The following is a 27,527-nucleotide window of genomic DNA, read 5'->3' on the forward strand; positions in this document are numbered from 1 at the left end:
GATATCGCACAGTCTGGAGCAGAAAATCATCTTTTACCTGGAAAAACGAAACTACAAATCCCATTGTGCATTGCAAAATGGACGGGGCGTGTGTGAAACTCTGCGCCTGCGTAGCACTCACGGGACGGAAGGACAATCCCAACCGCTTTTATATAGAAAGATTAACTCAATTTTTAAAAGATTTAATGCTGAAATTTGGCAAAGGAAAAATTTGCTTAGAAACCTCAAAGCAACTGAATGAGAAGAAAACTACATTTTTTTAAATTTATATTTTTGTGCACTCTAGACAGATACACAGAATTTAAATAAATTAACTTAAAAGGTAATTGTGCTAGGCTTATCTATTGCACCATTAATATAGTGTTTCTCAAACTTAACCCTTTGTGACCCGCGAGATTGCAGATATGCATTTGAACAAGTTCCTGCTTTGATCAGGATTCCTAGTTGAATTAACAACTTAGTATTTCTAGATCTGTTACCTAAGATCAGGAATTCAAAGGTTGTCTTGTTCCAATATTATATGAATTTAATAATTACTGCTTGTTTAAATAAAAAGAAATAAACAAGCTACAATTTTATTTTAAATTATACTTTCCATAGACAACACCATTCCAAGGCAATTTATATACACAGTTATATTCTAAATCCTAAATCTTTTTTAAATCTTGAAAAAGTGCACTATGTATAATTTTTCAGACATGGCAACAGTTACGTAAGGTGATTTGTGCAATGTCAGAGAGTGCATCAGGGAATACTTATAGTCTGACACCTTTACCACTAGACTATAATGCCCATCTATTGAAGCAGAAGATTTCCTGATTTTTACCCAGTAAAATCATTGCTAACAAAAAGCACACATATTAAAAAAATGTAATGTAGCTGCTCCTCTTTAACATCAATAGGTATTTGTAACCTTGGCTGTTCTTTGTTAAAGGTCATTATTTGGATATAATCAAAAAACATAAAATGCATTAAAAAAGGAAAACGTGTGTACATTTTGCTAAGCTCACCTGCATAGGATGTTCGCTATCTTTTGCAGTTGCTCTTGACTGGAGCATGGAACTGCATAAATCGGCTGATCAGTAGAGCTGCATAACTGTGCAGCAGGATTCAAAAACAGTGCATTGTGCCCTTTGTTTAAAATCTTTCTTCAGAAAAAATTCAACTAAACTTTGTTAAACTGAAGGCTAAAAAAGGTTGAGGTGTATTTTTGTGCTAAAATTAAAACAAAAATTCCAGAAATTGATTTGGATTATTTAGTGAATTCAGTCAGTTTTGCTCCTTTTTATTTGACTTAAAGACAGCTGGCAATTTGTGGCTTCTTAGGGCTCGTTTATACTTCACGCTCAGAACGCGTATGCGCCCGCATCATGGCTGCCACGCATTCCCAGCATTCATTTAATGCGTCCTCTGAGCAGGTTCTCAGAAATTAACACGACGCGTGCGCGAGTTGCACTACCAGAAAAAAGTAGGGGGGCGCAGTGTGCTAAAAGTTGGAATGTGACATCAGAGTCTCTGGTTACCATCTACATGTGACAGAAAGCCGCTTTGCAGATCCTACGAGATTGATGTGCGTGCTTCGATGTTTGATGAATGGTTCGATGTGGTGAAGCAAAATACCGACATACTGATGCATTTGTGGTGCTTTTATATTCAAGCGTCGCATATTCTTGATCGTAATGACATGATACATTTTAAAAGTCTCACATACCGTCTTTTTTTCTAGGGCTTCCTCAGGTCCTGACAGCAGCAGCAAACAGCAATAGATTGCTACACTGAGCACATTAAATATATGATATTCCAACTCTCTGTACATTTAGAATCCTTAGATTTATACTTGATATCACTTTCATGATGAAATGCATTAAAGTATGTATGTTACATTTTATAGATAAATCGGTAATTTTGTTTAAATAATGAATACTGTTAATAACTACACACATAGGGCTGACATGGTGGCCAAGTGTTAGTACTGCTGTCTTGCAGGGAGTCACATCGCTGATATTCCCTGCCTGGAGTTTACATATTTTTCTGTTGGGCTTCCTCAGTGTGCTCCAGTTTCCTTCTAAAGATATGCAGATTTGGTGACACTAAAATGATGCTAGTGTACGTGAGTGCTTGTATTCACCTTGTGATGAACTGATGCCTCGTCCAGGGATTGTTCGAGCCCTGTGCCTTATGCTAGATGAAATGGACAAATCCCTGGACTGATGGATGTAATCATTAAACATCCTTTTCTGAAATATTGTGGTATGGTGTCATTGGAATTTAATGGCTGGTCCAGGCAATTCACAACACAGCGTAGCCGAACCTGTTCTCACCGTGATGACATCTCACACTGCCACCTGGTGGATTCCTCCAGATTTATGTAAAGTATAAACAGAACAACGCTTGCGTAGCAGGAGTGTCCGCTGCAGCATGCATTGCGTTAAGTATAAACCCGGCCTTAGATACATATAACCATCATTTCTTGACAATGTTAACTACTTTTAAACCTTAAAACTTGTACTCTAGACAAATACACATAAATTAAATAAATGCACTTAAAAGGTATTTGTGCTGGGCTTATTACACCATTAAAAAAGTACTTCTCACACTTTCGCCCTATGTGAGCCCTGAGGCTGTAGATCTGCATCTTAACCAGTCCCTGAAAACTAACAAGATGAGATACTCAAGGACATGGGAAGATAATCAGGTGCTGGATTTTTTACCTAGCACACTGAATTTGTAAATCATTATGCACTATGATGCCACCTAAGCTATGAATAGGTTAGCTATATTTTAACTAAATATCTAAAATTTCTTCAATTAACTATATTCACACTGTAAGCCTCATCACTGCTCAACTGGAACACCAGGGTAGTGCAGTGGTAGTGCTAATATTGCTTTGTAGTAAGGAGACCAGGGTTCGTGCCCCAGTTCCTCCATGTGTGGAGTTTGTCTGTTCTCTGCTTATGTTTCCTCCAGGTGCTATGGTTTCTTACCACAGTCCAAAGGTTTGAAACTTAGGTGAATTGGGGATGCTAAATTGTGTGTGTGTGTTCACCATGCGATGGACTTGCAACCTGTATTGGATTTGTTCTTGCCTTGCACCCAATGCTAGCTGAGGCAGGCTCTGGCACACCTGCGACCCTGGTCTGGATTAAGCATGTTGGAAATGACCGGACATGTTACTGCTCAACTGTCTTAAAACTGCATAAAATTACATCCGGAGAGCAATAAGCAGCATAGATAGGGTGTTGGGGGGTGGGAACTGATTGCAAATTGTTTTATACTGCAATTTTTCCATGGCAAGTCTGAATTTTTGGGTAAATATGAGTGGAAATCTCTACATGGCGTATGAAACAATCATTAATTTGACATTAAAATAGTTGAAATAAATTATTTGAAAGACTGTTATGTACTCACAATTCTATAAGCTACCAATATCAAAAAGCTATATCAAAAAGAATAAGTTACAACATTAAAAAATGCCTCAAATATAAATATCAAAGTGGTTTTTAAATGGTAGCTGTTTGATTCCTACCCTTTTTATTCCCCCAACAAAGTCAGAAATCCCCCCATTATGTTAAATTTAGGGGGGAAGCGTTCAAGCCCTTCAACACAAATAATAAAAAGCAACCATGTTTGCATCTATTTCTTTGACTAGACAACATAAAGACTTGAAATCTGAACTTTAGCCATTTTATAGAGACATGATTCTGGCTTGCTATTAACACTATTCATATCTTACAATTAACATTTATTAATTTATCATGTACACTTGTAAAGTAGGTAAAAATGCCTTTTAGCATCACCTGTTAACAGAGCAGCACATCTCTTCCAGAAATCCAGTGCAATATGCAAATTTTAAGTTACTTAGAAAAATATAAATAAATAATAAATAAAAAATACAAATTTGGCACACACTATTTTTCAGTACTAATCTGACAGAAAACACTTAACCAAAAAAAGATATTGTATATATTGTATCTTACGTGTATCAATAGTCAAACAATGAAACTATCAAAGAAAGCTCAAACATAGTACAACTAAAGTAGTGTCCACTTTGCTCAAACATTCTATCAATAACTTTAACACTGAAAATGACATTAAAATGCTTGAGCATCATTCTGTAATTCTTAACTCACCTGAGGATTATTATTGCTCAAAGGCATAGGAGGTGGGGGTGGTGGTGGTGGCGGAGGCGGTGGTGAAGGGAAAGTTTCCTCCACCGGGGGAGGGGAAGGAAAAGGCTCTTCAAAAGCAGGAGGAGGAGGTGGAGCAGGGAAGCTTGTAGTTGCATTCATAAAGCTTGGTGGTTCTGGATCCAAACAGGGTGGTGGGGTTGGTAGATCACTGTCCTCCACGGGTGGGGGAGGGGGAGGGAAATCTGATTAGGAGAAAAGGCAACAGTTTCTCAGTTAACAATATCACACAATAGAAGGCATCTCTAAAATCAACATACTTAGTCAAAATCAATAGGTTTCATCCCTGCTGTCAGTCAAAATGGCAACTAATTACAAAATTAATTATACAGAGAACATATAAGCACTGGTGAAGATAATTTATGAATAGCTGAAAGAAAAATAAATAAAATATGAAAATAGTGTGTAAGCATTTCTTACATTACATCCAATATTAAGTGACACTATGTAAGAAAATAATTAAAAATACTATTCAATGTTAGTATAATTTGCATCAGCAGCCACAAAACTTAATAGTTAATATTTATATTGGCCATTGTTAACATTGGTCTTCTTTCAGCTTGTGCAATGTGCTGGAGGCAAAAAAAAGCTGCATTTCTTTAATTGTCTCATCTGAATGTAATGCTGTGCGAACGCTCACATACAACTGTCAATGTTTGACTAATGCTTGTTCTCCAGAGCACTGGCAACTCGTATTCAGGCATGGTTTGATTGCAAATGGAACAACACGATGAAGATTACAAGTTTTTGTTGTACCCATCATACATAAAGCAGGCTGCACAGATTACGTTTACTGCCTGTCATGAGTAGCCTTTTGTTCAAACTGTCCTAGGATCATGATGAAAAGGTCAGTTTTCACTACTTTTTGGGTGTGGCATGACTGAACAAAAAGCAAGCCAGCTTAGCTTAACTTAACAACAAGTTTTTTTGTAATTAGGGTAAAAGCGGAGACTATTGCTACTTAACTCTACACAATAGGGAGAAGCTTCCCTTAAACACTGCTCCAAAATTCAGGAAATGTTTAACTTGTTCCATAATAATCCACAATATTTGTAGTCTGTTATTTCAAATTTCACCCCAAGTTTCTTTCCATATCAGAACATTGTACATTCTATGCTGTTACAGTTAAGCTACTCATGTAAGATAGTGTGAATCTCATCATGACATAGTTCCATTATCTGATATGGTTAGAAAAGGTCTTAGGATCCTGTAGTGGTGAAATGACAAAAAAAATATACATGACAAATATATAGACAGAATTAAACAAGGACATTTCACACGACAACTTTTATCAAGTGCTGCAATTAGCTGCCAAATAATTCTAGCCAACATCACCTGCTGCTTCTACTTCCAGACAAACAGAGCTATCATCAGCCACTTGCTGCCTCAATTAAAAAAAATCTCACTCCTTGATTCTGTGCTGCTAAGTGTTTTCAAAGCAAGAAGCTCATATAAATGATCCTTGAAGTATGCACAATTAGAATTGCACAATTAACACTTGTGACTAAATCTAAGCATATATTCTTCAACTATGTCATGCTGTGCCAAACATACTGTATAAAGAAGATCAAAAATAGTAATAAAAATGTCTGGTACTAGAATTCAGAATTTCTATTTTAAGCAAACATTATACAAAAATTCCAAAGGTACAAACAATTTAAATTTGATTTCATTTAGGAAAAAAGTCACAATCTTCTTCTTCTTCTTTCGGCGGCTGCTCCCGTTAGGGGTTGTCACAGCAGATCATCTTCTTCCATATCTTTCTGTCCCCTGCATCTTGTTCTGTTACACCCATCACCTGCATGTCCTCTCTCACCACATCCATAAACCTTCACTTAGGCCTTCCTCTTTTCCTCTTACCTGGCAGCTCTATCCTTAGCATCCTTCTCCCAATATACCCAGCATCTCTCTTCTGAACATGTCCAAACCAACACAATCTCGCCTCTCTGACTTTGTCTCCCAACCATCCAACTTGAGCTGACCCTCTAATGTACTTATTTCTAATCCTATCCATCCTTGTCACACCCAGTACAAATCTTAGCATTTTTAACTCTGCTACCTCCAGCTTGGTCTCCTGTTTTCTGGTCAGTGTCACCGTCACCAACTCATATAACATAGCTGGTCTCACTACCATCCTGTAGACCTTCCCTTTCACTCTTGCTGATACCCATCTGTCACAGATCACTCCTGACACTCTTCTCCACCCATTCCAACCATGCCTGCACTCTCTCACTCACTTTTCACCTCTCTTCTACAATCCCCATTACTCTGTACTGTTGATCCCAAGTATTTAAACTCCTCATGCATCCTCACCATTCCACTGACCTCCATCTCATTTACACACATGTATTCTGTCTTGTTCCTACTGACCTTCATTCCTCTCCTCTCTAGAGCATATCTCCACCTCTCCAGGGTCTCCTCAACCTGCTCCTTACTATCGCTACAAAACACAATGTTATCAGTAAACATCATAGTCCACAGGGACTCCTGTCTAATCTCATCTGTCAACCTGTCCATCACTATTGCAAATAAGAAAGGGCTCAGAGCCAATCCTTGTTGTAATCCCACCTCCAACTTGAATGCATCCGTCACTCCTACCGCAGACCTCATCACTCGTACATATCCTGTACAACTCTTACGTACTTCTCTGCCACTCCCGACTTCCTCATACAAAACCACAGATCCTATCGAGGCACCCTGTCATATGCTTTCTCCAGGTCCACAAAGACGCAATGCAACTCCTTTTGGCCTTCTCTAAACTTCACCATTAACATCCTCAGAGCAAATATTGCACCTGTGGTGCTCTTTCTTGGCATGAAACCATACTGCTGCTCACTAATCATCACCTCACTTCTTAACCTAGCTTCCACTTCTCTTTCCCATAACTTCATGCTATGGCTCATCAAATTTATTCCCCTGTAGTTTAGGGCTGCAACGATTAGTTGACGTAATCAACGACGTCGACTACAAAAAATCGTTGACGCATCATAAACGGAACCTTCAATAGAGGCTCCAGTCACAAAGAACCACATTGGTTTTTGTAACTGCAATGCACTACATGAACGTCTGGGGGCAGTATCGTTTGTTATTGTGTGTCAAGACTGCACACAGTCCTACCAATGAAGAAGAACGTCCGAGCAGAAGAATGTAGAGGCAAATAAACGGTTGCAATAGCGAGTCGGATAGAAGAGGGGGAAGGAGATTGAAAAAAATTGAGAAAGAAACTTTCTAAAGTGTGGGAGCACTTCACCAAAAAAGAAAAAAAAGTTGAATGCAGATTATGCAAAGTGGAGCTTTCTTTTCACGGCAGCACCACCCCGATGCATCAGCATCTAAAAAGCAAGCATCCTAGAGCTTTGATGCCGCCGTCTCTTGAGAGGTAAATTTTAGCGAGTAAAGTCAGTGTCACGTGTTAACGATGTTTGTACTATAATGTGTATATCAAGGTTTCGACAATGATCGTTAACCCTTAAACCAACTCATACTTGTGGGTTAATACACCCCTGGATGCCAAATACTTTTTAGCTGTAGTTTTTAAGTAAATGTCACAATTCACAAAGAAAATGTGAAATTTTAACGGAACACATTTTTTTTCTCATGTAAAGAGCATTACAATTACTGCAACACTGATCATTTTACGCACTGCAAATGAACTGTAAAAACTATAAAAAAAAAACAAAAACTACTGCAACAATCTATTGTTATATGTTTAAGGTGTAACTGAAGCCAAATGATTAAATTCAGCAAATCATCAAGCCAACTGCACTTGAACTGGCTGCAAGCAAACACACAGAGGTAAACGCTGATGATTGCAGGCTCGTCTAATGCAGCAGCTGAATCCCAGAGACAGTGAGGCTGCAGTTCTGCCGGGGCCGGCAGTGCTCATGAGTTGGCTGCTCAATGAATGTACGGCACTGACTGATCAGCTCCAGCATGCTGCCAAATTGCTCTGTGAAGCAAATATAGCCAGTTGCGGGGTTCAATGAATGTATGTCGCCAAATATACTCACTCCCTCCGTGCTGACAAATTGCACTTAGACACGACTACAGCCGGTTGCAGCATTCAATGAATGTACGTCGCCGAATTTATGTCACCGCATATACTCGGCTTCGGCATGCTTCCAAATTGCATTGGAAACCGACTCTAGCCAGTTGTGGCGGTTTAAGGGTTAAGTGAATATAACTTTGGTTATGTTTGCTAATGTTATTGGAGCTATAGTAAAAAAGTGAATAGGAGTAGCTGAGCTGTCCTAGTTTTTTTTTCTTCTTTTTTCGTATGATATTTGAGTTCATATGAATAGTAAACCATCTATAACTAACGTTAGGTAACCTGTGTTTTGGAGTATATCAGTAATTAGCTTGTTACATATTTTAGTCCGTTATTATTTAGTTTTGGCATAATATAGTAAATGATGTGATAAACTACAACACTTTTCCTTCAGAGTGTGATGATTAAAACATCTTTCTCCGTCTTCAAAATCATTTATGTGTATTCCTGCTACCTCTGAGTGTCTCTTCTCAGCAGCTGGGAACATTGCCTCAAAGAAGAGAGACAGCCTCACACCAGAGCATGTCAAAATGCTCACGTTCCTGCACTGCAATCAGGAATGTATGAACTGAATCTTTTATAAACTGTACATTATTGTTTTATTTTATTTGTATTGAAGCTTTAAAACTTTTGGACTTTAAGACACACCAGTGGCTATTTTTGATAAAGTTAAATGCACTTTTTTTTTTAAAAAGACTATGTGCACTTTAATTTGTATTGTTTAATGTATTTCTTTTTTATTGTGATGGTCAGACTAATATAGGTTATTTTCAAATTCATATGTTTCACTGGTTGTTATTTTAATGTGATCATTATTAATTTTAATTATGTTAATGCAGAGACATCAGGGTGACATTCACAGGTGGACAGATGTGAGCAGATGAGGTAAGACATGCACTGAAGCCCAGAATAGGATGTGCAACCAACCACAGGTCGCAGGCATCAAAATAGTCAGGCATGAAATAATCGTGACTAATCGGAAAACAAACTGAACGATTAGTCGACTACTAAAATAATCATTAGTTGCAGCCCTACTGTAGTTACTGCAGTCCTGCACATCCCCCTTATTCTTAAATATCGGCACCAGTACACTTCTTCTCCACTTCTCTGGCATCCTCTCACTTTCTAAGATTCCATTAAACAATCTGGTTAAAAGCTCCACTGCCATCTCTCCTAGTCACCTCCATGCTTCCATAGGTATGTCAACTGGGCCAATAGCCTTTCCATTTTTCATCCTCTTCATAACTGTCCTTACTTCCTCCTTGCTAATCTGTTGCACTTCCTGATTCACTATCTCCACATGATCCAACCTCTTCTCTCTCTTGTTCTCTTCATTCATCATCCTCTCAAAGTACTCCTCACCTATGAGTATGTTTCCATCTTTATCCTTTTTCACCCTAACCTGTTGCAAATCTTTCCCAGCTCAGTCCCTCTGTCTAGCCAATCGGTACAGGTCCTTTTCTCCCTCCTTTGATTCCAACCTCTCATACAACTCATCATACGCCTTTTCTTTAGCCTTTGCCACTTCTCTCTTCACCTTGCGCATGTATCTCCTTGTACTTTTGTCTACTTTCTGCATCTCTCCGACTATCCCACTTCTTCTTTGCCATACTCTTCCTCTGTATTCACTCCTGTATTTCCTCATTCCACCGCCAGGTTTCCTTTTCCTCCTTCCTCTTTCCAGATGTCACGCCAAGCACCCTTCTTGCTATCACCCTTATTAAATCTGCTGTAGTTTCCCACCTGTCTGGTAACTCTTCACTGCCACCCAGTGCCTGTCTCACCTCCTCCCTGAACTCAACCTTGCGGTCTTCCTTTTTGTAGAGAAAAGCCAAGCAAAACGACACATTTTATTGGCTTTTCTCTACATTCATAATGGCTAACACGGTACAACACCCTAGTACTACAGTCTTCCTTTTTCAAATTCCACCATTTGATCCTTGGCTCTGCCCTCACTCCCTTCCTCTTCTTGATCTCCAACATCATCCTACAGACCACCATCCCATCCTGCTTAACTACACTTTCCCCTGCCACCACTTTGCAGTCTTCAATCTCCTTCAGATCAACTCTTCTGCATAGGGTGTAATCTACCTGTGTGCATCTTCCTCCCTCTTCTTAAAATACATATTCACCACAGCCATGTCCACCCTTTTGGCAAAATCCACTATCTTCTGACCTTCTTCATTCCTCTCCTTGACACCATACCGACCCATTACCCCCTCGTCTCCTCTGTTTCCTTCACCAACATGGCCAATGAAATCTGCTCCAATCACCACTTTCTGTCCCTTGGGTACACTGTTCATCACCTTATCCAACTCACTCTATAAATATTCTTTCTCACCCATTGCACACCCAACTTGCGGTGCATATGCACTAACAACATTCATCATCACACCTCCAGTTTCCAGCTTCATAATCATTACTGTACCTTACACTCTTTCATCTCCAAAACACTCTTCACATACTGTTCCTTCAGAATAACTCCTACCCTATTTCTCCTCCCATCCCCACCATGATAGAACAATTTGAATCCACCTCCAATCCACCTGGCCTTACTCCCCCTTCCATTTAGTCTCTTGCAAGCACAATACATCAACCTTCCTTCTCTCCATATCTTTCCCCTTACCAGTCATACTGTCAACATTCAAAGTTCCTACCCTCAGTTCCACTCTCTTTACTTTCCTCCTCTCCTCCTGCCTCTGGACACAATCAGCACAAATGCTGATTATAGGATGAGAAAAGGAGTTTAGGGAAATACTATTGTGCTACAATGTGCTGGCTACTGATAAACATTTTGTAAATTGGGCAACACCAATGATATGAGCAATTTATCTGGGTAATAATCAGGAAATTAGTGTCTTTATTCACAGTACAAAAAGAATGAAATGAAAATCAGAATTGTTCAATAATGTAATTTCCAGGTAGCCAAAAAATTCATACACATTATAACTCACAGATAAATGCCATTACAACAAAGATCACATTTGATGAAGAACCTTGCTTTTTATATTGAAACAAAGCATACATATCTTCAGAAGCACTCCTGTCCATTCAGAGAGGGGGCTATTATGTTCTGACCAATGGGTAGCAAACACACTACAATTATTATAAATGAAAATACTGCCAACATACAGGAGGTGGGAATAATCTATGTGCCCAAGCATCCATGGAACTGGACTAATCACAAGTAGCAAAGTAGTAGGCAGTTATACTACATCAATCAGTCAGAAAATCCAACTCAATTCAGTAATTTACTTGACATTTTCAATTATTTTACTTAACATATGCAGCAATATTGCACAGCATGTAGCATTTTGTGATCTCACAGCAACTGGATGTCAATTCAGTTTCTGGCTTGTCATTCCTTTTGTTTGCAAAACAATTTTTTTCTCATACTTCAAATACACGGTACTGTTGGGTTAACTGAAAAATCTAAAACTGACCCAGTGTTAGTTTACGTATGTATGTATGTATGTATGTGTGACCTACAGCAGAGTAGGATACTTCCAAGGTTAGTTTCTGCCTACTGCCCTATTCTCACAAAATAGGTTCCAGTTCCCAGCAAACCTAATTAGAGATAAGAGATACAGAAAATTTCGGCGGTGAGGGATGCCGTCAAGCTGAAGAAGGAGTCCTGGAGGCAGCTAATAGGTACCAACAGGCCAAGCGGAATGTGGCTTCGGTGGTTGCTGAGGCAAAAACTTGGGCATGGGAGGAGTTTGGGGAGGCCATGGAGAACGACTTTCGGACGGCTTCGAGGAGATTCTGGTCCACTCCTGTCTGGCATTTCAGGAGGGGGAAGCAGTGCAGTGTCAACACTGTATATAGTGGGGATAGTGCGCTGCTGACCTCGACTCGGGACGTTGTGGGGGGAGTACTTCGAAGACCTACTTAATCCCACTAACATGGCTTCCAATGAGGAAGCAGAGCCTGGGGACTTGGATGTGGGCTCCCTCACCTCTGGAGCTGAGGTCACCAAGGTGGTCAAAAAACTCCTTGGTGGCAGGGCCCCGGGGAAGGATGAGATACACCAGGAGTTCCTCAAAGATCTGGATGTTGTAGGACTGTCTTGGTTGACATGTCTCTGCAACATCGCATGGACATCAGGGACAGTGCCTCTGGATTGGCAGACCGGAGTGGTGGTCCCCTCTTTAAAAAGGGGGACGGAGGGTGTGTTCCAACTACAGAGGGATCACACTCCTCAGCCTCCCTGAAAAAGTCTATTTGGAGGTTCTGGAGAGGAGGGTCCGTTGGATAGTCGAACCTCAGATTCAGGAGGAACAGCGTGGTTTTCGTCCTGGTCACGGAACAGTGGACCAGCTGTACACCCTTGACAGGGTCCTGGAGGGTGCATGGGAGTTTGCCCAACCAGACTACATGTGTTTTGTGGACTTGGAAAAGGTATTCGACCGTGTCCCTCGGGGAATCCTGTGGGGGGTGCTCCGGGAGTATGGAGTACAGGACCCCCTGATAAGAGCTGTTCGGTCCCTGTACAACCAGTGTCAGAGCTTGGTCCGCATTGCCGGAAGTGAGTCGTGCCCGTTTCCAGTGACAGTTGGACTCTGCCAGGGCTGCCCTTTGTCACCGATTCTGTTCATAACTTTTATGGGCAGAATTTCTAGGCGCAGCCAGGGTGTTGAGGGGGTCCGGTTTGGTGGACTCAGGATTGGGTCACTGTTTTTTGCAAATGATGTTGTCCTGTTTGCTTCGTCAGGCCATGATCTTCAGCTCTCTCTGAATTGGTTCACAGCTGAGTGTGAAGCAGCTGGGATGAGAATCAGCACCTCCAAATCCGACACCATGGTCCTTAGCCGGAAAAGGGTGGAGTGCCCTCTCAGGGTTGGGGAAGGGATCCTGCCCCAAGTGGATGAGTTCAAGTATCTCGGGGGTCTTGTTCACGAGTGAGGGAAGAATGGAGCGTGAGGTCAACAGGCGGATCGGTGCGGCATCTGCAGTGATGCGGGCTCTGCATCGGTCTGTCATGGTGAAAAAGGAGCTGAGCTGTAAGGCAAAGCTCTCAATTTACCAGTCGATCTAAGTTCCTACCCTCATCTATGGTCATGAGCTATGGGTAGTGACCGAAAGAACGAGATCGCGAATACAAGCAGCTGAAATGAGTTTCCTCCGCAGGGTGTCTGGGCTTTCCCTTAAAGACAGGGTGAGAAGCTCGGTCATCCACGAGGGGCTCAGAGTAGAGCCGCTGCTCCTCCGCATCGAGAGGAGTCAGATGAGGTGGCTCGGGCATCTGATCAGGATGCCTCCTGAGCACCTCCCTGGTGAGGTGTTCCGGGCACGTCCAACCGGGAGAAAACTCCGGGGAAGACCTAGGACACGCTGGAGGGACTATGTCTCCCGGCTTGCCTGGGAACGCCTTGGGATTCTCCCGAAGAGCTAGAAGAAGTGGCCGGGGAGAGTGAAGTCTAGGCCTCTCTGCTCAAGCTGCTGCCCCCGCGACCCGACCTCGGATAAGCAGAAGAGGATGGATGGATGGATGGACTGATGGATGGAAATACAGAAAATGGATGGGTGGATTTTATTTATCTGTGCACCTATCCTATAGCTAAAACGCAAAACAGCAAATGTTTTGAAATGAGGGAAATGTCATCTTCTATCAGGGACTCCTTCAGAAATCTAAGAAAATCAATGTGCTTGAAAATTATATCTTAACAGATTCCTTTGAGTATTGTAATTGTAGCTGAACTTGATTTCCTTTAAATCTAGACATTATTTGTGAGTAGACTAAAATGTGTTCAACTGCTAAAGAAAATGGTTTAACATTACACCCTAATAAAACAGGTTAAATTTCATCAACTTGTTCAAAATCAAAATATTGCCCTTTGCTTGTTATGGTTTTGTGTATTTTTTTTTAAATTTCAAACTGAAACTTTCAACTATGAACGCTGATAGCACACATTCCGAGGATTGTTAACATGGACAATTTCATTCTCTCACTCTTTTTTCACTTTTATTTCACATCTTATGCTGTTTATTTCATGACTCTATTTTCATTTTTTTGTGGGTGTCACTGCTTTGGGGGAGCTATTCCGGTTGCTGCTGCAAAATTACCAGAATTGCACTCTACACATGATGTTATCAATACAATGGTAAAAAGGCAGTGGTTATGCACTTGATAGTTGAGCAAATTTGTTGATAAAACATGAATTATTATTTATTTTAAAGAAAAAAAAAATAAAGAATCATATTTGACTCTGGCTATGATTTTTTTACTTTGCTTTTTACTGTAGGTTTGATGTACAATTTTGTTTCTGACTTAAAGCTTGACTTTTGCTAAGAGTTTTCACTATAAGTTAGCTTAGCATTGCGAGTTAGAATCTTTGATAAAACTCTTCCTGGTTTTGGACCCCCTTTTCTGTTTATTCTTTACTACACTTTTATCTCCTGGTACTTTTTCTTTGTGCCCTTGATGCCTTGCTAGAGAGACATTAAACAAAGACTGAAGAATTAAAAAATCATATGTGCAATTTATTTTGCATTTTAAAAAAAAAAAAATATTGTTAAATTATTCACCATACTTACATTTAAGATACATACTTTTGCAACATGGTAATAGAATTATAACAATTCAAAATGTGCAAACATAACCTGTTATATTGCCATTATGACTGATATTGTGAAAATTTCACATTTATTCCAAAATATAAACAATTATCATATAAAAGTTAAAAATTATAAAAGTAACATGAGGAATGGGAAAGAAGGATAAAGAGGCATTTACCTCCAATTAAGTCATGCTACATGAACTCCTCTTACTGTAAAAAGTCCCGGGTACAGGCACAACATTATTCCACCCAGGGGCAAGGAACAAATTAGCAATAAATTTGAGTGAGTGAAAAATGCTGATGGGTCACTAATATTGTGAAACATATGGGCAATATTTAGGGATGATACTATTGCTATGCTTGGGCCACCATATGATAACAGCATAATTGTTCCATGTTTTGCAGTATATAAACTTGTGATTTGATTCTGTAATATACTGTAATTTAATTCCTCTTATCTTAGGTTAGCATTGAAATTATATCCCTATAAGAAAAATGTCATTTTATTAAACTAATAATCCATACAACTCTAACAGATGCAATCAATTTCAGATATCTAAGCATACTCCTCAGTAAGGCAGAGAATATTCAATGCTAGCACACAACAAACATATTGGTACATAACTAGACCTTTGCCGCTTGGCAAATCCATGAGTTGTGCATGGTTGTAGCAGTCAGCAGCTGTCAGCCAAGAAAATTAGAATATTACGTATCTAAGATCTGTTCTTAATAAATTACATTTTATACTTGTACACATATGAAAAGCATTAACAACCATATTAACAACTGATTCCTCAATTCTGAAAAAAGCTTTCATAATTAATTACAGGGTGGAAAAGAAATCACCTTGCAGTGATTCGCATCCACTCAAGTTGTTTTGTTCCCCATTGTCATTTGGAAACTTGAATAAAATAATCTATTTTGAATTTTGAGGACCCTATTTTTCTTAATTATGTATCTTTATGTAACTGCATTATTTATCTTTTGTATATTATTTCATTATTATTGTCTAAATGTGTTTCTCTTTACATGTAATTACTTCTTTGACACGGCTTTGTGCTACATCGTTTGTATGAAAAAATGCTATAAAAATAAATGCTTTGTTGATGTTCTTTTTAGGACTGTGGCCTTTATTTCTTTTGTTAGAAAATCTTTGTTGCTGCTTAAGCTTATGTCCCATTATGCAAATGTTTCAGTAATTTTCACTCATAGCTCTTATTTAAATAATCTTTGAAAGTCAGAAGCAGTCGATGGTATTCTTCTGTGAGCAGATTCTTGAAGTTGTCAACCCTTCACATAGTGCTGGCTCCGTCAGGCAGCACACCATTTGGGACAAAAAAGGTTCGACCATGACTGTGCTGGAAGAATGGCACTTGGTCACTAAATGTGACATGGGCTGCAGTTCTCACTAATCTGACATGGTGCACAGATGAAATAAGCAAGTGTGTATGGCAAATCTGACATACCCCACAACAAAATACTGCCTTAATGCAATATCGGAATTAGTGTATACATGATTATGATTCAATATATATATATATATATATATATATATATATATATATATATATATATATATATATATAGTCACACACGTGCGCATGGGAGGCAGATAAAGGGCTTGAGTAAGGGCAGTTCCGAAGCATAATGGGATGTGGCAGAGTGCACTGACTCTTTTCCTCCCTTTCCTGTAGACCATTCACAGGAGATCCCACCTGGCTCTTTTGACGTCACTTCCGGGACCGAGCCTATGAAAGAAGACCTTGCTGGCCCCGGTTCCTGTGATGTCACGTCCGGACTTGAACCAATGGCTGAAGACCATGAGTCCATATGATCTCACTTCCTGTCTTCCCCTTTAAAAACCTGCACCTTTTCCCTAGTCCCTCAGTTCTGTTTTGGACTTGGTTTTGTGCACATCAGTGCTGTATTTGCTACAACAATACTTTTGCAGCCAGGATACCAGATTATACGGGTGGCTGCCCCAAACCTTTATATGACTCTGTCTCATATTTATGACTATATTATATATATATATATATATATATATATATATATATATATATATATATATATATATATATATATTATATATATATATAAAATAATCGCGCTTTCAAAAATATAGCATTTCTTTTTCTGTTATTATGTGCAACAGAAACATGTACATACCAAAATGTCAATATAAATACAGTATCAAAGACGTGTCCAGTTTCCACTGCTGTACTGATGCAGATTTTGTACATGTCCTTGGTGAGATATATTTTGAAACAGTCACCAACACACAGCCCAGTATTGCACTTAAAACAGTAGAAATGTGTTTCTTTATGTACTTTTGTTATAATATTGTTTCTGTTGCATGGGTACTAGAGGGAAGAATGTCAGTGCCAGAACCTCAAGTTATTATATAAACAGACTACCACAGTGCAAGGCTTACTTACTAACTTTCACATTTCCTTGACACAAACAGTTGTTGCATTGTGAATAGTGTTTAGGAAGCAGACATCTTTCTTGTCATTCTACTTAATCACAACCCTTTTGCACCCCAATGCAGCATTACGCAACTTAAGTCTCCAGGCATATCACAGATGTTCGGTCATATGTTGCTGTATAAAATCAGTTTCACCATCAGTGTCAACATCTGATGACCAATTCACATTGTCATCACTGTTACTTGACTCAACGATTGGTTCAGTCTTCAACTTGTTCTAAAACTGACTTTATAGTAATTTCTTTAAATGCTATTTTGTTTTGGTTGAAAACTCCAACCCACTCACGAATATTCATGAGTTACTTTAGAGTGGCAAAACCATATAAATAATTATTTTTTGCATTAATAGGTTATTTCATCCAATAGATGGCAGCAAGTATACTGTTCCAAACATTATTCATATTTAAGAATGTAAAGCTTAAACATCACCCCGAGTCTAACACATGGTTGACCACTAACAACATAGAATTCCAAGCCTTAACGCCAAAAAGTTAAGGACAGAAACAAGTTCCATAATGGCCACACTTTTTATTCCACAATTGATTTATATTCTAGTTAATCATCTTTAACACTCGCATAATGCAACTGGGGCAATGGTTAGGCATGTCTTGTGTGTCAGGTCCAAGCATTACCTGGGCAACGGTGTAGACACGTCTTATTCTAACCTCCTAATAGCATCTCGTAAGAAACACCTCCCATCAGCATTGACAAAGTGAATCTGTCTTCACGCAGTGAAATTAAATGGTCAGTGAAAGCTAAAGTGATTCTGGTGAATCCAAAAGTGACACTTGCGTCACTTGCACATGTGCAGTGTGCTGTTCATATTATTATTATTCATCATTATTTGTATCATTATTCTGACTTTGTACTTTTTAGTGGTTTTTCAAGTTTTACAGTAGAAAGATGCGATTTAATAAAAATGACATTTTTTCAAGCCAAAAAATGTAACACTTTTTACGTTTTTTTTTCCTTTTTTGAGAAAAAAACGTATCACTAAGTAGGTTAAAAGCAGATACTGTCAATTATCTTTTAAAGATCAGATCTGCTGGGAAGAAAATGTGTTGCCACTGCAGCCCTTGAGTACTGAATTCAAAAGACCCATGTTTTTTTAAACAGTTATGCTTTGAGAAATTTCCAGCTAATTCACATCTAAGCTATAAAAGTTAATTGATCTAATAAGAAATCCTCTTCTGTTAAAAGAAGTTGGACAAAAAAGCAATGTATACTTTTAAGCTTAATAAAAGGGAGCATGAAGCAGAGGTATGGTGTTTTTGCTTCAAAATAATATAAAAACATCATTTGATAAAAAGAGAAAAATAACTGCAAAAAGCACTTTCATGATGGGCTTCTTTAATTGTATATGCAAAGCAAAATCTTTATTGATAGAAAATCTATTTTTGTGATATAGAACAATGCTTCTAAAAAATGGTAATTTGGGTGCACTGCGGCTGCAGGTTTTTATTCCAACCACTTTCACTTTTCCTTTTAAAAACTTTACTTCTAACTGATCCGATTGTTTGATTTTCTGTTAGAAATGCATTTGTAACAGATTTAGAAAGATGAGCATTGTCATTTTAATTTATCACATTCCAAATAAAAACTCAAGAAATCTATAACTTCTGGATTGATATCAGAAAAAAAAAAAACTGGAAAATAAACGATCAATTAAGATAGAAGTCCAATTAAAAACAGAAGCTAGATGGGGCAGGGCGGCACGGTGGTGCAGTGGTAGCGCTGCAGCCTCGCAGTTAAGAGACCCGGGTTCGCTTCCAGGGTCCTCCCTGCGTGGAGTTTGCATGTTTGCATGGGTTTCCTCCGGGCGCTCCGGTTTCCTCCCACAATCCAAAGACATGCAGGTTAGGTGGTTTGGCCGAATTGGCGATTCTAAATTGGCCCTAATGTGTGCTTTTTGTGTGGGTGTGTTTGTGTGTGTGCTGCGGTGGGTTGGCACCCTGCCCAGGATTGGTTCCTGCCTTGTGCCCTGTGTTGGCTGGGATTGGCTCCAGCAGACCCCCGTGACCCTGTGTTCGGATTCAGCGGGTTAGAAAATGGATGGATAGATAGATGTTGTAGTACAATATCTTACCGTCAACAACAGGTGGTGGTGGTGGTGGTGGTGGTAAAGGTACATCCCCCACTCGTCCAATCACAGCTTTCGAGCTACTCTGATGCATGAAAACTGCTGGTGTAGCTGAGCTGCCAGCACTTGAGACTTGTCCAGATTGTGGCTGCTCAATAGGTGGCACAGGCACATGGCTGTTGGATACAGTGGGTCCCTTGGGTTTTGGTGCTGCAACAGGAGCAAATTTTTTGGTGGGATGATAAAAGCTAGGAGTGGAGATATTGATGGTCACAGTAGAAGTCATTCGAGTTGCTGAATTAGGTTCACCATTAGTGCTTGAGCCAGACATTGTAACTTTTCAAAATTGTCTGAGAAAATAAATGAGACATAGCATTAATTAGAAACCTGTAACAATTCCATTAACAATAAATGTAAAAGGTTATGCATTTACAAATTGATATTATGCATGGCAGAAATGGTGCAGGAGAAAGTAATTGAAAACATCCATCCATCTGCTTCTATTGTCCTGGAACAACACAGGGATTTTTTCCAAAGCTATGCAGTGCACTTCCTCTAACTGGCACACGCAAGTTGAATTGTTTGATAATTTTTAAAAGGTGTTTATTCTAATAATGTTTGTGGTTTGAACTACTGCAGTGACAAAATATTAATAGCATAAAAAAACCTGAAGATTACCATTACAATGTTCCACCTGAACTAACAAATACGAGCCTTGTGCAACTGCAATCTGGGTTCCAATTGTATGAATACTTATCTCTATAAACAGTTGTGCTCTCTTATGTACAGAGCAATCTGTGAGACTGTTCACCATGGAAGTGGTGACATTATACACAGAAAAGTTTATACTGTATCTGATTACAGAAAATAAATAAAGCAGAAAAAACAAGTGAATACAATACATACAGAAGCTCCATTAACACTTAAGGTTTGTAACATAAAACACACAGGTATTATTTTACCACCAAAATAATTAAGCAAAAAATCAAAGATTTGATGAGGAAAAAATACTTCAGCAATTTCAACACAAAAACGACTCTTAAAGCAGCCAGGCACTTCGCTAGAATTAGTAAAGGCTAATGCTATTTCATTACCGTTTAAGTATTAAACATCAGGAGATAGGAAGAGTATGAAAAGAATTTATTCAAGGTAAATAAAGTTATCAGAAAGAATCAGAGCAAATGCCAAACGAGACTTGTTTTCGGCTGAAAGCTGCATGACCCTGAAGAAAGAGTGGAGATAAAATACCTAGATAGATAGGAGGAGAAAAGTACTCCAATTAGACATAACAGGTTGTTCTTAGCAAACCCGGCTTAAATGTGTCACGAATGGGCCGAAATTCCTGTTACTTGTTCGACAGTGGCCAGCTAGTGTGATTCATGACTGCGGATGCTAGACTGAACAAGTCACGGCATGCGACTGCAGACCAGTTTATCACACGGTTCCTTTTGAAGAATGCAGACAAGGCACTGGACACTGACCTCGAGATATGCAATCCATCACCATAGACCATCACCATAAAAACTGCTTCGCAAATGAATGCAGTCATATTGCCCAGTGTTTAACCTAACGGTGCGCAAAAAAGTTGAACATTCGTTATTAATAATGACCATATCGACTATGAGTACTTAAAAATATATTGACGCTAACAGCAGGGAGTCGCAGTAATAAACGTCGGTCCATTTATTTCTGTCATTTAAGCAAATACTATTCAAATGTTCAGGGATTAGGATAACTTGGATCTCTGTAGTCAAATCTTTGGCTATTCACACAGAATTTATTAATAACCTTAAGTTGTCTACTTAGTGACTAAAAAGCCCTGCAAACGAGCACTTGTGCACACTGCTGCCTAATGCAAGAACCTGAACTTACCTCGTATCTGGCACTCTCTTGACTTAAAATACTGTAATAGTAAATTGAGCAAAAACCAAACCGGTACCTGCATGTAATTCAAGAAAATATACAAAAAATACAATCTGCAATTTCCACTTCACAAAGTTCCCCTCCTCAGTTTGTTTGCTGCCCATTCAGCAAACTCACCTAAACGTTTTCACCTTATCCGCCTGCTCGCTCGTTTACCTCGGAATACTCACACCCTTCAAACCTAACACTCAAACCACAGCCTCAACGAAAACTTCCGGCTAGATTTCCACGTTGCGGCTGCTCCAGTCCACCCGCTTACCCAAATCCCGCCCCTTCCGCGAAGCGCAGCCAACGGAGTCTTGGGTCTCTCATGCTCAGCACCACCCAGCAATTTTTTTCTTGGATAATCGAACATTTACTCGATGAGATGCGTGTTTTTTGCTTGTAACCGATTTCAGCGGTTTTCTTGTAACCACCACAGAAAAAAAAAAAAATTAAGTTATTGCGCCCCATTTCCTTCCTCCTGTGTTGTATATTTTAGGAATTACGAATGTATGCGGCCGATACTGGTGGAATAGACTCGTCTCCGAGATTATTTGTTAAAACAGTAAATTGATGGATGGATGACATTCTCTCGGATCTCAGTCTGTAACCTTTGAGCTACTTGCAATGTGCCGTTAGCGCGAGTTCCTTTGATACAACACTACTATTTATCATCATGATCATCCTCATCACCATTCGTAGTTGAGGACACCTTCAACCGAAGTGAACTCGCAGTCCTGTGTCCTTATAAGGTATTATGGGGCGAGAGACGCTGGAATGAGATATTACCTCGATGCCAGCAGTTTCGAGGAATGAATTGTGTTCATTTTTGACAGTGAATAACCAGAGGGGTATCCTTCTGACTCGTCATGTAAATACACAGCAAATGACTGATGAAACACACAACTCAAGATACAGTATGTAATCCCGTTTGTTGCTTTACGATCAACCCGTTCTGTTTGTTAACTTTTACAACTTTTGCCAATCTGAGAAAGAACAGGGTACTTTTTTCGGAATCTCTACTAGCAGTATAACAAGGCAAGTAAAAATTGTGTACCTTTACAGCGATTTACAGAGCAGAGTATAAGGGTGTGATTGACGAGTTTGCTGTATGCAAGTTTTAAAGGCGATCAAGCTGAACGTGAACGTTTTAAAAAGAATGGTTGCCTTATTTTAAGGAAAATATCGTACGAGGAGTGCAGGTAAATTCCAAAAGAAGCCGAATTCGTTTAACACATACCTTTCACACGTAGTTAACGATGTTTTGGTCGTTTCTGCTTTGCTGTCTTTACGTTTTCCTTGATTTCCCTTCCTTCTCAGCTTTAAACTCCTCTTCTGCGGTTAGTAAAACACTTTTGTCGTTGGTCTTAAAAAAAGTTCTTCCCTGCCCGATCTTTTGCTTTTGCTTGCTCTGTCCTGTATTAGTAACACAATGACGTGAGTCTTTCTAGAGGACGCCCCCTCCTTTCTCTGCTCTTCCCCCTATTTTGTAAGGTAATAGTGAGTGACGCCACACGCATTAAACATGTATCGTCTCGTCCTGTTACTTTGCCAGATGCCGCATTTACTAGGAAAAGCAGACCTTTTTTTGTTCAAGTTCAGTCCTTGTCTTTGAACTTTTTTTAAACATAAGATTTTGCCCTAAAATAGACAAATACTATTACTATGAAATTATAAAGCGGCTTCACCAATTACTCTGCCGTTCTTTGTAATAGTCTACTTAATAAATGAATGTTTTTTTGGGAAATGCTAAAAAAAAGTATATACAGTGAGACAGAGTTTAGCACTGCTAATTAACAACTTCATAATCCCGAACCTTACCAATTCCACGTTGTCCATCTTGATGCAAGTACTTTCTAAAGACTTGCGTTTTTTTGTTAATTGGCGCCACACAGTTAATGAATGCGACTTTGTGTGTGAATGTGCCCTGCAATTGAGTAGAACCCCATCCAGTGTTGGAACATAGGTTCCCTGCGACTGTACATTGGATATAATGACACTGGTGGAAAAAAAAGTACAAACTTTTTGAACAAGGACTGGCAGAGCACATACAAAGTTAATGATGTTAGCATTTCTTGATGATGTAAGAGTACAGGCACAGTTGTTACTAAGAATGTCTCTTGGGTGCCTCCCCTGGTAAGTGTACTGGGCAGGGTCCACTGGGAGAATCACAGAAACAAACAGAGATCACGTTGGATGGATTACTGTTTATCTCTTGGCTGGCCAGAAAATCCCACAGGAATTGGACACTGTGACAACTTTTCCAACAGCATTATATGTATACAAAACAGAAAATAACCCTTGATGTAATAATAACAATAATAATGTACTTTATTAGATGGTCAGTTTCTGGATGCCCTATGATTTCTATATGCTTCACTTGAGACAGGAGCATTTATATTATACAGCAATAAAAATTCGGGCACTTTTGCACTTGTGTGTTTTTCAGCATGAACTGGTGTTATATGTCATCAGATATTTGTTATTTGGGGAGTCTGGCAGTAAAGAGTTTCCACTGTTGCTCTCTTGATTCTGACTGGGTTGTGGATTGATTTGTTTTCTTTTTCTGGGCAAGGTTGTTTTCTTGACACCACTTTACTAAATTGTGTCACTATATTACCATGTGCAGTTTTATAATTGATAGTGATCAGACCAATCCCTGTGATATCATCAGTAAATGTGATGATGTAATTGTCACAGCAGTTGGCTGTACATCAAGTACAGTCAGAGGCAACAGTTGAAGTCTTGAGGAACATGGGCAAGTAAAACTTTTGAAGATTAGGTTTTCTTATTAGTTAGTCTTTACAATTTCATGTCTCACTGTTATGATATTAGTATCCATCTTTCAAATAGGATGACACAAGCCCAGATGTTTAGATTTCAAGTCCAGCTTTGATGGAACACTTTGATAAAAGCCAGGCTGTAATTTTATTCTGTATGAAGCTGCTCCAGGGAAATATTCAGAAGTATAAAGGTGGCATCATCCAATTACCTGTGAGTTCGGTGCCAAGAATAGTGCTCTCTGTGTGACCCATTAGTAGCCTCTCTGAACAATCCACAACTACATATGTAAGTCCCAATGTGTAGTAGCCTAGCCAACACGTTCTTTTGGTTTTCTTGAAGAACAGCAGTTTGGCAAATTGTTTTAAAATATGATTTTATAGCAGAAGGGGAAAATGCGTGTGAATACTGGGATTAGATGATCTGTGAAAGTATGGATATACAAGGCCAAACCCTGTCTAGGCCAGCTGCTTTCAAACTATGAAAGACATGCTTAACCATGAATAATCTCTGATGCAAAAATTCTGAAGTACTTTCTACATAATTTATTTGCCTTTTTAAAAGTAACTGAATGTTTGGCTCACTGTCAAGGATGATTTCTGTTATGATCTCTTGGTGAAAATGGTGTGCCTAAAAGGCAAACCTTAAGCAAAAAAAGCCAGTATGTAATGCAGAAATGTGTTTCTTAAACAAAGTCAAAGTTCTAAGAGCAAAGATCAACAAGAAAAAAACAGTAAATTCTCTTATGCCACAGTGGCTGTCTTTTGTTTTGTTCATCCCCTAAATTTAGCTGGGGGCAGTTCCACAGCTGCAGCATCGGTGAGCCCCATCTCTTTGAGCTCAGTATATCAAAAGCAAGGACATTAGCTACTAGAATTGACATAATACAAAATAAATATGTGTAAACAGCAGGAGGCACTCTCAAGCATCTCCAAACATTCAGTATAATGTGAAATTGTAGAAACTGGTGAGCAAGAAATTAAAAATGCACATAATAGCAATAACTAGCCTCACTCTGACTTAATAAAGTCATGCTTCTTGAACCCTTGTAATCCTTCCTCACTTCTTACTTCTTGCTTTGCCTTTATCCTTACTCTTGTCCTCTTCCACTCCAGCTGAGCCCTTGCTTCTCATAAAAAACTTGACACCAAACTCACCCAGTTGGGAGGTCAGAGGTCCTTTTAAAGACAGACCCTCAAAAGACCCCTGGAGAAATGGTCATCCAGCAAGGAAGAACTTCCAGGTTGCTCAAAGCATCTGAGATATATAGTGCTGTCTTCTTGAAGGCCTAGAGGCTCGAATCTGTGATCGGGCAACAGTTGAAGACTCCCGCTGCTTCTGAGAGAAGAAAGAAAGAATTGATTACAGTCATGGTGACATCCTTCAGCAGTCTTTACTGTTCTGACCTATGACCTCATCAAACCCAACTTTCATCCAACTCCCTGGTGGCTACTTGGCAGCCCATCTGGGCAGTGGTCCAGGCCAGTTCTTAGATGGTTCTTCAGCATTCCACCTGGACAATGGCATCCTATCTGAGCAGTGGTCCATACCAACTCCCAGATGAGAGGCAAGCCCCTGCAGTGCACTTCAGCACCCTGCTTTACTAGCTCATTATATAATTTTAAAAGAAGGTGTAAATACTTCAGAATTTTTATATCTACTACACTATAATATAAAATGCTTTAATAAACTTATGTTACTCCCTAATTTCCAAATAAATCCATTTACCATTAAAAGCCATATTCCATCCATCCATTATCCAACCCGTTATATCCTAATTACAGGGTCATGGGGGTCCGCTGGAGGCTGGAGCCAATCCCAGCCAACACAGGGCGTAAGGCAGGAAACAAACCCTGGGCAGGGTGTCAGCCAACCACAGGGCACACACATACACACACCAAGCACACACTAGGGACAATTTAGAATCGTCAATGCAACTAACCAGCATGTCTTTGGACTGTGGGAGGAAACCGGAGCGCCGGGAGGAAATCCACGCAGACACGAGGAGAACATGCAACATGATAGGCTGACAAAGGTATGATAATCTTACGCTGTCAAGAAGGTAGTCTTTGGTTTTTAAATCGTTAAATCATTAAAATCATTTGGAACTGTAAATTCAACATTTGATACTGTATACTGTTAATACTATCACAGTAAATCAATTAGATTTGAATCACATTTTATGTTACTAAAAATTCAGCAATATTAAATATAAAAGCCAAATACAAATTATTAGCAAACCCAAAGAGCAGATGTAAAAACTAGTTTGACAATTGAAACAAATTCAGAAAAGTTTTGTAATAATCCCATGTTGTCCAAAAGGGAGAATGCATAATTTAAGAAATAGGTTTGATATTTTTGAATTTAAGGTATTTTTTTAAACAATCATAGTATTCTGTTTTCTCTGACACTATTTGTTAAATCAAGTTGTGCGTAGTTACTGTATCTAATTAAGAAAATACCAGATCAGCTTATATATCGGGATTCTCATGCATACTGATGTCTCAAGACTGTATACATTATTAATAAGTGCTTATTCAAAGTTATTTTACAAAAATACTTTCTATTCTTTGAGTGGAAGAATTCAGAGTGTCCACATATTCATATTTTGGGGCAACTGGTTACTGGTAGCAAGTTTCATGGAAGCTAAAGGTGCAGACTTATTTGGTGGCTTTTTCACTTTGTAATTGATAGTTTTATTAGGCACTTTAAGAAAAACCTTTCTAAACAATTATAAAAAGATATTTATACCAATTGTATCTTCACTAGTTTGAAAGGTGACATTTTTAACTCATTTATGAGGTGTACCTGGGCCACAATACAGAGATGAGAATAAGTTGTAATACAAATAATGGGTGGCAGGATTAGAGAGATGAACAGAGGATAATCTATAGTTTGTAGGTCCCAGTCACCTCTACTGGCACACATGTGGGAAATATGTAATAATGCAGGAATTAGAACAAATGTATATAGTTTAGGGAGTAGGATAAACATGATCATGTCCAGGGATGAAACAACTTTGTTTGGTAATACAGTACCTTGTATAATATACCTTGATAAGTTACCAGCCAAGATCAAACATGGTGTTTTGGAGAACATTTCACATTTTGTGAAAATTGTCTGTAAAAAGCGACAAAGTATGAAGGACCAAACAGACAGCTCTCATTAGAGTTATGTTTGCTTAGAGTTTCATCATGATTACATGGCTACTTAGTCAAGACATTGGAGTCTTACAAGCATGCGATCTTGGTAATTTCACAGTGAACATTCTGGAATACTCCGTTTTACTTTTACATCATTTCTTTGTGTAGAAACATCTGAGTATTTAGTGATAAAAGGCATAGCCTTAATTTTTGGCATTACTAAAGGTTTGCTTATGGAAAATGTAGGCACACAATAATTGTATTTATTTATTTTCTGATATATTAAACAACAGATGCACATTTTATTTTAGATTTTTCTTGATTTCCTTTTATTG

The 27,527-nt window shown here is 39.0% G+C and overlaps 1 protein-coding gene across 3 annotated transcripts in view; it reads right to left on the minus strand.

The window, feature by feature from the left end:
- Positions 1-22,717, minus strand: part of zyx (zyxin) — a 39,784-nt gene extending 17,067 nt beyond the window's left edge. Inside the window, exons 1-3 of one of the 3 annotated variants that reach the window (XM_039763721.1) lie at positions 22,509-22,717; positions 19,370-19,713; positions 4,131-4,372 (exon numbers count right to left, since the gene is read on the minus strand). In XM_039763721.1, the coding sequence (XP_039619655.1) occupies positions 4,131-4,372; positions 19,370-19,694 (567 nt within the window). In that variant the 5' untranslated portion in view covers positions 19,695-19,713; positions 22,509-22,717. Of the gene's footprint in view, positions 1-4,130; positions 4,373-19,369; positions 19,714-21,235; positions 21,260-21,403; positions 21,507-22,508 lie in introns of those variants that run through there. The other 2 variants (XM_039763722.1, XM_039763723.1) reach the window with 2 other exon arrangements.
- Positions 22,718-27,527: the final 4,810 nt, after the last annotated feature.

This window comes from Polypterus senegalus, chromosome 9 (assembly GCF_016835505.1).
Source record: "Polypterus senegalus isolate Bchr_013 chromosome 9, ASM1683550v1, whole genome shotgun sequence".
NCBI classification, from domain to species: Eukaryota; Metazoa; Chordata; class Cladistia; order Polypteriformes; family Polypteridae; genus Polypterus; species Polypterus senegalus.